Below are 10434 nucleotides of genomic sequence, written 5' to 3'. Positions count from 1 at the left end.
TCCATTGCACCATGTCGGCTAATAATAATCCATTCTCTTAATTTTGATATCCATCTTGGGACATGGATGATGTACTCTACAAAGTCCTTCATGGACTTCTACTACCACCCTATCAGCTTCCTTGGTTCCCAGGCACCTTTGTCATATTTGATCAAAGGCTCGACGATATAGTGTGTCATTGATAAAAGCATATCGCAAAGCTCTTTTTCGAATCTTAAGGCTCATGAAATTTATGGAAGATCCAAGGTTGATCAAGATCCGGCTAATTATCATCTTATCACTCTCTACTGTAACATAGAGAGAATGGTTATGGTCTACAGTCTCGAGCATCATGTCCTCTTCGGAGAAGGTGATGAATGGCACATTACAAGCTTGTAGAATCTCAGTCAAATTATGTTCAACAAAATATGCCCCGTATCTTTTGAGATCTTTGAGAGCCTGAATCAAAGTCTCCCGAAGGTCCTTAGAAATTACTAAGTTATCGTATATACTGAGTTGTGCAGAAATTATTTTAAGATGGGATAAGTTGTTATAATATATCCCATTGGCTGAGGTGTTCTTTTTCTTAGGATTTTCAAGGAAAATATTATCGTTGATGACTATCTCTTTCTCCTTATCTTTATTGGAGACCACTTTCTTTGGTGGAGGTGGAAGTATTTTGCCACTTCTCAAATGCACTTGAGTGATCTCCTCTAGTTTAGACTCATTTAATGGCATATTTTCTTCAGAGTTGGCCATTTATATGTCTAGGAATTCATCTGTTGATTCATAGTCACCACCCAGGTTTAAATATAACATCCACAATGCTATGTCGAGGTTTGAATCAACTATTTTTGGAAAAAATAGACACTCCATTGAGCTATAATCAATTGAGGTCACCATCAGACAGGATTCAGAAGCTGCTGCCTCTGAGTATCCTTCTTTTATCAATGAATTTAGTGCCATTGGGATGACCCAACATACTTCTATCAAAAGAGAATTCACATCATCATCTTTGGTTTTATCTATTTTAAGCTCTGACATGAAGTCAGCGAGCTTGATAGGTCGCCTCACAGTCTGGTAATATTCATTTAAACCGTCGATAACTCTTTTAGTTGTAGTCATTTTCTCTTTTAGTTTCTTCAGTTTGGTCTTCTTCTTAGAGTGCTTCACATTTCCAGACTTCAAAATGCCAACTTGGTTGGGGAATTATTTGCAAGTAGAATCTCATGTCATGGGCAGAGCTTTCAAATTTAGCACTGGCTCTATAGGAGATTTCCACTTCACCCCTGAAAATACTTTGAGTTGTTTCAACATTTTTACAGTCTTCTTGGAGACTATAGTCTCCCACTACTTTTTTTGAATTGGCTCCTTTTCCATTCTTCTTTCTTTAACCAAGGTTATGGAGGAAGTCGTAACTACCTGAGTTGATTCTTTCCTAGGATGAGTCAGCACATTGTCTGACAATATGAGCTGTCCTCTTCAATATTTTCTCTTAAGCCAGTACATAAATATATAGCAATCTTTAATAGTATAGCAGATTACCAGATAGTATGGGAATAGTTTGGATCTCTCATATGTTTCAATTCCTCGGGCCTCTTGCATTATGTTAGTTTTAAGCCTGCCTTCATTGTCTATCGAAATAACTTGGCAACACTCTTTCTTTTAAATGAATATTTTTTATTCATCTTGTCTTTGAGAGACTGGAATGTTATATCACAAGTTCCAATTACTTTCCTTGGGCATTCTCCTCCACCTTGGAAGGTTTGTGGCCTATTAATTCCCATGAGTATCAACTTCGGTTGGGGGTTAGGGTTGTAGGCCTACTTGTGCTTTTCTTCATACTGCATTGACTGCATGCCCATGTCTATATTATAAACCACCTATTTTTCTTTATTGGTTATGGAGGAAAATGTAGAGTCAGCCTCGCCTCTTCTAGAACCTAAGGCTTTAGCCTTCTTAGGCTTATTAGAGTGGCCCTCTAATTTTAAAAAGTTCAATTTCTCTAACTTGGCCACTCTATCTAGCAGGTCCTAAAATGTGGTAATGGTAGCCATGCATAGAAATGGTTACATCATATTGACAATGTTTCCCATCAATAATTGCACAACATGTTCTTCCTCAAGTTATTGCTCATATTATATACATAAATTATGCTAGTGAGTGATATATTTTGTGGATCTTTCCTAGAGAGAGAAGCTCTGGTGCGTTTTCTAGAGAGAGAAAGCTCTGTTTTTCAAAATTTGTTTTTTGCGGGCTTTCCGTGTCTGGAAATCTGATGTCGAACGATCATCAGATGATCGTCGGCGGGTAATTACTGGTTGATATGGCTTCTCCACGGCCATCTGGACCTCCAAGGGTCAATGGCAAAGGATCGCATGGTGTTGTAATTAGAGAAGGAGTCGTTCCGGTTTGTCGTCAAGAACTTGTTGAAGGTAAGGGGAAGAAAGTTATAGAAGATTATCGTGAAATTAAAAAAGAAGGTGATTTATAGAGTAATCCAGGTTTTGGTAAATTTGATTTCTCGGCTTCAAATAATATCAGTTTGAAGGTGAAGAGTTATTAGGGTGTTCTTGATTTGTTCGGTGGACGGATTATTGAAAATGAAATAAATCCTGAAGGAGGATAGAAGAATGGTATTGTGGCGGATCTCTCTAAGAATCAGATGAAAGATGTAAATTTGATAAATAAGAATGTTGATTACTCTGAGCTAAATGACATTGGGGAAGTGACAGATGCCTGGATGAAAATGAAGCCTATCAAAATCTCGTTCAACAAAGAACAGATTGATTTCTCTGAAGATGGAATTGCCGTCAGGTTAAATGTAGATAAGGAGGCATAGAATTCAAGAATTTTGAAAAATTCCATTGTGATTAAAGTTCTGGGGAATAATGTGTCATTCCCGGTGTGTGGTGTGGAACTAAGGAGACAATGGAGCAAATATGGTGGTTTCCATTTGACGTCATTAGGGATGAATTGGATTCTGGGTTCATTCAAGTCGAGTGAGGTGGTCGATGAAATTCTGAACGGAGGTCCATGGTATGTTAATGGGTGCATTGTGGGGATGGACAAGTGGACGCCTGCGTTTGATCCAAATTCTTTTAAGGGTATTTCTGCTCCAATTTGGATTAGATTACCATGCTTACCTTTGTATTGCTGGGATGAAGACAGTATTGCAAGAATTGCTTCATGTCTTGGATCGCCAATGTACCTTTACGGCAATATGTTTCGCAGGAGTAAGCGTGAATTTGCTCGTGTTTGCGTCAGAATTGACTTGGAGAAAAAACTACCAAATGGAATTTGGGTGGAAGGAATAACTGGAAGATTTTTTCAAAGGGTGGAATATGAAAAAATAGATTTACTTTGCTACCAATGTGGTAAAGTGGGTCATGAGTCCAAAACATGTCCTGATAATGTGAAGATTGGTATCCAGGATCAATCTAAGAAGATGACTGACAAAGCTACAGGGGAAAGTTTAAAGCTTGCTGTTGAAGGTAATAATTCAATAATCAAGGCTGAATATGGACCTTGGATACATGTCCAATTCAAAAATAGAAGATTCAGGAGGAATGCGATGGAAGGAAGAGGTGGAAATGTGAAGGGCAATAATGAGGAGAAAAGTGTTATCAGTAATCATCAGATGGATACAGTTGAAACAATAACATGTGAAAATGAGAAGGACAGGAATGAGATTAATGAACATGTTTAGATAGCTGAGGTGACTCCATTGAAAAATCCTATTAATATGAAGGATTATATTGTTGCTGCTGAGAAATGCGAGACTCTTACAAACAATAGATTTGCTGCATTGATTGAGAAAGATGTGGATAAAGATAAAGAATTAAATGATGAAGATGATATAGCCATGAAAAGGAATGATGTTGTAATAGTTGTTGAAGATAATCGTAGTGCTTTGGGCTCTCAAATTAGTTTGGCCAAGGTCAAGTTAGCTAAGGAATTGAAATCCTTGGGGCCGGTTGAACTAGACCATAAGAAGAAGAAAAAGGTTGGAAGGTTGAACCCCAACAGTGGGGAGACATCTTCTCTACTTTTTTAAATGTCTTCCATTTTATTTTGGAATTGCAGGGGAGCAAGAAAAAGGGAGGCTTCCTTGTATTTGAAAGAAGTTATTAAGAAACATGGAGTATTTTTTGTTGGACTTATGGAGACAAAGTTTTCTATCATCGATAGAAAGGAGATTGATTATCTTATTGGTAGTGAGTGGGAGTTTTTTCACTATCCTACTGTTGGTATCTCTGGTGGAATTCTTGTTCTTTGGAATAGCAAGATGGTGTCTTTTGATGTTATAGAATCTACTTCTCAGGTGGTTATTGGTAATATTTTTGTTCCCTCTTTAGGAACTTGGAGAATTGCTAGTGTGTATGGTAGTATATGTTGCAAGGAGAGAAGTGAACTTTGGAAACAATTGGAAAAGCATTTGAAGAATGACATTCCTTCTATTATAGGAGGAGACTTCAATTGTATTATCCACAAAGAAGATAAGAAAGGAGGGAAGAGGTTCGTGTTCTCTAAGGGACCTAGGGAGATGAAAGGTTTTATGATGAATGCTGATTTTCATGATGTAGGATTTGTGGGACCATGATTCACTTGGTGTAACAACAAGGAGGGGACTTCTCGTATCTGGGAGAGGTTAGACAGATGTTTGGCTAATTCTATTGCTATTCAAAAAATTACTTTAGCAGTTACTAGATATCTTATGAGATTGGCTTCGGATCACTGTCCAATAGTTATTAAGAAGGATGAGAAGGTGCAGTTCAAGTCTAAGAATATTAGATTTGAAGATACTTGGAGGTCATATCCAGCATCCAAGAGTATTGTTTTTCATTCTTGGAACAAGAAGGACTTGGGAGATGAATCTGTGATCCTTCAAAGGAAGCTTAGTCGCACTCTTAAAGCTTTATTTTTTTGGAATAAGAACAAATACAGGGAATTAAATTCGTTGAAGGAGAAGTTGAAAAAAGAAATACTTGAACTTCAAAAAAAGGAAGCATTGGGAATAAATTGGTCGGTTGATGACCTGGAGGCTCTAAGAAGTAAAGTACATGAACTTAATGTCACATTGAAGGCTCTCTACTTGGTGGAATCAAAGGGCTAAGGTTAGGTGGCATGAAGAAGGTGATACAAATTCCAATTTGTTCCATAGTTATGTCATGGCTAGAAGAAAAGGGAATAGAATAACTCAAATCAAAGATGAGCTAAATAATGTATTTAATGAAGATGAACAAATTGAAAGGGTTTTTACCAGTTTTTTTGAAAAAAATGGAAAAACAGGGATTGTAAAGTTTTGGATTGGCCTTCAGTTTTTGAATCACATAAAATTTCTGATGAAGAGGTGATGATTCTAAATGCAGAATTTTATGTTTTGGAGTTACAAAACTCTGTTTTTCAGCAAGGCAATAACAAATCTCCTGGGCTAGATGGGGTTACTTACTCATTCTACGAAAGCTATTGGAGCATTGTATGGGATACTCTTTGGAAGGCTGTTAATAGCTTTTTTAAATCCTGTCATATGCATAATGAGTGGAAGAATACTTTGATTATTATGATTTCTAAAATTAAAAATCCTATGACTCCATCTAATTATAGGCCTATTAGCCTTTGTCAAACCAACTATAAGATTGTGGCTACAATGCTTGTTAATAGATTGAAGAAGGTTATTTCAAAGTTGATTTTAGAAGAACAAGTGGCATTCATTCATGGTAGATCTATTGCAGATCATTGTCTTTTGGCTCAAGAGGTATTTCACAAATTCAAAATCTCCAAGAATAAGAAGGGTTTGATGGCCATTAAACTTGACATGGAGCAAGCTTATGATAGTATGGGATGGACTTCTCTTCGGTATGTTGTTGATTGGTATGGTTTTCCTATTGCTTTTTATAAACTTCTTATAGAATGTGTGGTAGATGTTAGTTTTTCTATAATTATCAATGGGAAGAATTCTAGTTGGATTGATGCTCATAGTGGGTTCCGTCAAGGATGCCCATTATCACCATACTTTTTCATCCTATGTGCTCAACTCTTATCAAATTATATTATGCAAAGGGGACAAAAGCTTGGTATACAAATTTCTCCTAGAGGTCCTGTTGTTACACATCTATTGTACGCAGATGATGTTTTGATCTTCTCTAATGCAAATGTGGAATTAGCAAAGAATTTGAAGAATATTGTGGAAGATTTTTGCAGGTGGACTGGGCAAAAAGTAAATGTTAACAAATCTCAAATGATATTTGGGAAGGTTGTTAAATATTCTATCAAGAAAAAGATTGCTAAAGTTCTTGGTTTTAGATTTGTTAAAGAAATGAAGTATTTGGGAGTTAAGATAGCTCTTAATAGAGTTAAAATGGCTGATTTTCAAGAAATTCTGTGCAATGTGATGGACAAACTCAATGCTTGGAGTAAGAAGTCCCTCTCTTTAGCTGGGAAGTTGATTCTTATAGATAGCTCTTTGTTATCTATGCCTAATTATTTAGTAACTCATTCTATGGTACCCAAGAGGGTTTTATATGTGTTAGAGAAACTTTGTAGAAGTTTTCTTTGGCATAAAAATGAGGAAAGTAAAAGTATGCACTATGTGGCGTGGAAGGATATTTGTAAACCAAGATGCTTTGGAGGTTTGGGAGTACATTCCCCACTTGATAGAATTGGTTCACTTCGATCCAAGTTGGCTTGTAACTTTATTCAGAAGCCACAATCTTTGTTTAATCATGTTATGGTAGAAAGATATGGAAATGATGTGATGAATGGTGCTCAAAGGAAAATCACTTCAGCAGCTTGGAAAATTCTAGTTGATGGTGGTAAATGCTTGAAGATGGTTGTTCGGTGGAGAATAGGGAAGGGTGATAAGGTTAATGTTCTAAATGATACATGGATACTTGATAGCTGTTTTAACAGGTGGCCAACATTCATTGATTGCAATTCATTTGATGGGGTTTATGTATAACATTTTATTCTTACTAATGGATTATGGGATTACAATAAGTTACAGATTTTTTTTCACCTATATTTGATCCACTTGATCAGTCAAGTTCATATTGATTTTGAAGGTGAGGACCAGTTGGAATTGATGAAGAAATGCTCGGGGAAAACTGTTTCAGCATTGGTGTATGAGCATATTCTTATTAACAAATTCAATATGGAGGATACAGATTATTTTTCTTGGCTACAGAAATTGAAGCTTAAGAAAAAGTTAGAAGTTTTTTGGTGGAGATTGTGGAAGGCATCCATTCCAACTAATCTTTTCTTGAAGAACCGTAATATTGCAAATGATGATTTGTGTCCTAGAGGTTGTAATGTAAGTGAAACTTATGAGCATATAATGGTGCATTGCAAACATATGACTGATGTTATAGCAAGAATGGTTGAATGGGGTATTCCTATCCCAGTTTTTAGTTCCCTTGACAGTTGTTTACAAGGATTAAAATGCATTGCACAGGAAAAATCTGGAATTATATAGATTTATTGTAATATAGTTTACCATTCATGAAAGAATAGGAAAAATGTGAAACATGGGAAGGGTGCATTACCTAGTTCAGTGGTTGCTTCTAATTCTATGTTCACAGCCATTTCAAATTCTGGTCCTCATCTTTCTTGCTGGGGTGCTAATCTCCTAAGGGAGTCTCAAAGCACTTGGTGCCCTCCACCGAAAGACTGGATCAAGATCAATGTTGATGCTTCTTTGTTTAAATCTAATGTGGCTGGAATTGGTGGGATCTTAAGAGATCACAAAGGCAGGTTTATAAGTGCTTTTGGAAAGAAGGGATGTCATTGGGATATTGCTCAATTGGAACTTGAAGCTATGTTCTCGGTTAGGGAATTTCTTAAAAGCTGGATGCTGGAATGCAAAGGATTAATCATTGAAAGTGATAGTGCCAATGTGATCAAATTCATTCAAGATTCATTGAAGAAGAATGAACGGTACGTTGATAGATGGCCTAATATTGATTTGTGCTTTCTTAATGATTTCAATAAAGTTGTTTTCCTCCATGCTAATAGAAGATGTAATAAAGTAGCTAATTGTTGTGCTACTTTAGCATTGGAGAAGAGTTTCTTTTTTGATAGTGTTGCTTTTGATCACATCCCTTCCTTGTTGTCTAGTTTAATCAAAGAAGAATGTGATCCTCTTATTACTTGTGCTTACTAGTGCTTTGGATTAATGCATTTTATTGCATTTCTTTCAAAAAAAAAAAGAGTGATATATTTTGTCACTGATTCTTCCCCTTTTCTCTTATCCAAAGTGAGATCAGCGATTGTGATCTTCTCGGTTGCATTGGCAAACCTATTCATGAACATAGATTCTAACTCTATAAATATCTTTATAAAATCATTTGGTAGTTCAACATACCATTCAAATGTAATTGTAGTTAAACTGCTGACGAACTATCATAAGAGTAAGGCGTTGTTGTCTCATGTGTTACTACATATGATCTCAAATTGAGCTAAGTGCTATATGGGATTATTAGTATCATTGAAAGTATTGAACTTTGGTATAGAATATCCTTTAAGATATTACACTTGATCATATTCTGCGAGTTACATATGACCTTTCTCCACTAATTTCTCTGCTTGATCAACAGCTATGAAAGCCTTCATCTTCTCCATAATTATTCCTTCGAGCTGTGCAACAGCCACAAGCTTAAAGATAATGGCAATATTATCTCCTTAAGGATTGTTCGTACTCCTGAAACATGAGGCTTTTAGAAGTTTGGAGGATTGGTAGGAGGATTAGGCTTGGCATCGATAGCAATAATTTTCTACATCATATGTATTATTTCCCCCATCTCAGCCATCATCTCAGTCATCTACTTATTCAACTGGTAGATTTCCATATCTTTAGCTCTCATCTTTCACCTCATCTACCTTCTCATATTGGTGAGTGTAGTGTTTTCATCATCGAGGGGATTCTCCTTTTCTTCTTCCACTTTGTCTTCTCCTTGGAAATGACCACCCCTGCCAGTGGTGGACCCAACTTCATGGAGATGCCGGTGTGCTTACCTAGGTGAAGGTTGCCAATAGTCATCACCTTCATCATCATCGAAGTAGGCCTCATCACCGACATTGGTGTGTCTCCCCTGTAGACCACTTCCATGTCCATTTTGTTATTCCTTTTATCCTTTTCTTGTTCTAAGTATTCTTCAATATTTTCTTCCATGTTTTTTTCATCTTCCTCTTCTAGTACTCAGATCTTAGAGAGGCGACGCCATTGGATTTTTTATTCCTGATTTGGCAAGAAAACTTTTTCGACCTATTAGCTGTGGTAAATGTTGGCTAACTCTTTAGGTGGATTTAGTGAGCGACGGGATCCCGAGGAGGATTCTCCAAGCTGTCGACCGTCAGATTAGGCGCTATCGTGGTCCTTCTTAGGGGTCCATTTTTAATGTTATTTGTCGTTGGGGGCAGATCTCCGGAAAGCTACCTTATATGTCACACCCAGATGAATATTGTTTTCTCTTATTTCTTCATTTTCTTCTTTACAAGGCCTTGGCCCCGAGACTTCTTTTACTTTCCGCCAGGACCTTTCTGTAGTGGATCCATGAACTCGAGGTTCAGGTGTCATGCCCCGATGCTCACCTTACAGAACATAGTTTATTTCTTTTCTCTTTACCATAATAGATAAGCGTTCCCTTTATAGAGTTATCCTAGTTTCAATCATATATGGCCACTGATATTTTCTCTTCTTCAGTCCACTCTATTTCATAGTCTTTAGGACCCTATAAAACCAAGCCAAGAGAGTTTTGAGTTCCTTCTTCTTCTAAGGATTTAGGACTTCAGACTATTGGTGCCAAAATGATTTCTTGAGATCCCTAGTCTATTTATTTCTTTTGACCCATTTAGACCAACAAACCCATTCTTGGTGGGAATGGTTGCCTCTGCTCATAGTCCAGTAAGTTGGAGGGATGGACATGGAGTTATTACTACTGAGCTCAGATCTTAACATTCATCTTTCTCCTTTGCCTCCTTGTAAGCCTTCCTCAAGATGAGGAGACTTTAGCATCATATTTCCCCGGTGCAGATAAACCGGTTGACAGGGTAGTGGTGTTGGAAGTCACCACTACTATTCTTCCTCAAGCTACGGCCCTCTTAGTAGCTGGGGCTTCAAATTGCAATAGCTTCTCAAACACAGAACTTCTCCTATGAGGCTCCTAGATAATAGGTCATAGAGCTAGCAGATGCGCACAATGCATAGCAGCTTGAGGCCTCCTAGAAGGCCTTTTAGTACTCACGCCATTCATAAAAACAACGATAGTCCTTGCAATGACTATAAGGAAGTTGAGGCTACCCAACTAGATGGTATCTCCAGCCTTTCCCGTCTCAATGATAATTTTTGCCTGTTGGATCCTAGCACCTTGTCCCAATTGGACAATCATTGGAGTTCTGTAGATCCATCTGCACGAATGAAAGGTAAGGGTTAGATCTATTGTCCCCTAAATTAGTAAT

At 37.2% G+C, this 10434-nt stretch overlaps 1 protein-coding gene across 1 annotated transcript; it reads left to right on the top strand.

Annotated features, from left to right (window-relative positions):
- Positions 1–3724: 3724 nt before the first annotated feature.
- LOC110100530 lies at positions 3725–8140 on the top strand. Its single transcript, XM_020828066.1, has 7 exons — positions 3725–3993; positions 4066–4303; positions 4566–4629; positions 4683–5004; positions 5272–6891; positions 7021–7381; positions 7487–8140. The coding sequence occupies exons 1-7, from the start codon at positions 3725–3727 to the stop codon at positions 8138–8140; spliced, it is 3528 nt and encodes a 1175-aa protein (XP_020683725.1).
- The last annotated feature ends 2294 nt before the right edge of the window (positions 8141–10434 follow it).

This window comes from Dendrobium catenatum, unplaced genomic scaffold (assembly GCF_001605985.2).
Source record: "Dendrobium catenatum unplaced genomic scaffold, ASM160598v2 fragScaff_scaffold_23, whole genome shotgun sequence".
Lineage (NCBI taxonomy): Eukaryota > Viridiplantae > Streptophyta > Magnoliopsida > Asparagales > Orchidaceae > Dendrobium > Dendrobium catenatum.
The sequence above is the reverse complement of the archived record's forward strand: the minus strand, read 5'-3'. Positions and strand labels throughout refer to the sequence as shown.

Coding starts and splice junctions, on each gene's coding strand:
- LOC110100530 (XM_020828066.1), top strand. CDS start 3,725: ATGAAGGATTATATTGTTGCTGCTGAGAAATGCGAGACTCTTACAAAC. Junction 4,304..4,565: donor TTATAGAATCTACTTCTCAG/GTGGTTATTGGT, acceptor TTCATGATGTAG/GATTTGTGGGACCATGATTC. Junction 7,382..7,486: donor AATGGGGTATTCCTATCCCA/GTTTTTAGTTCC, acceptor CATTCATGAAAG/AATAGGAAAAATGTGAAACA.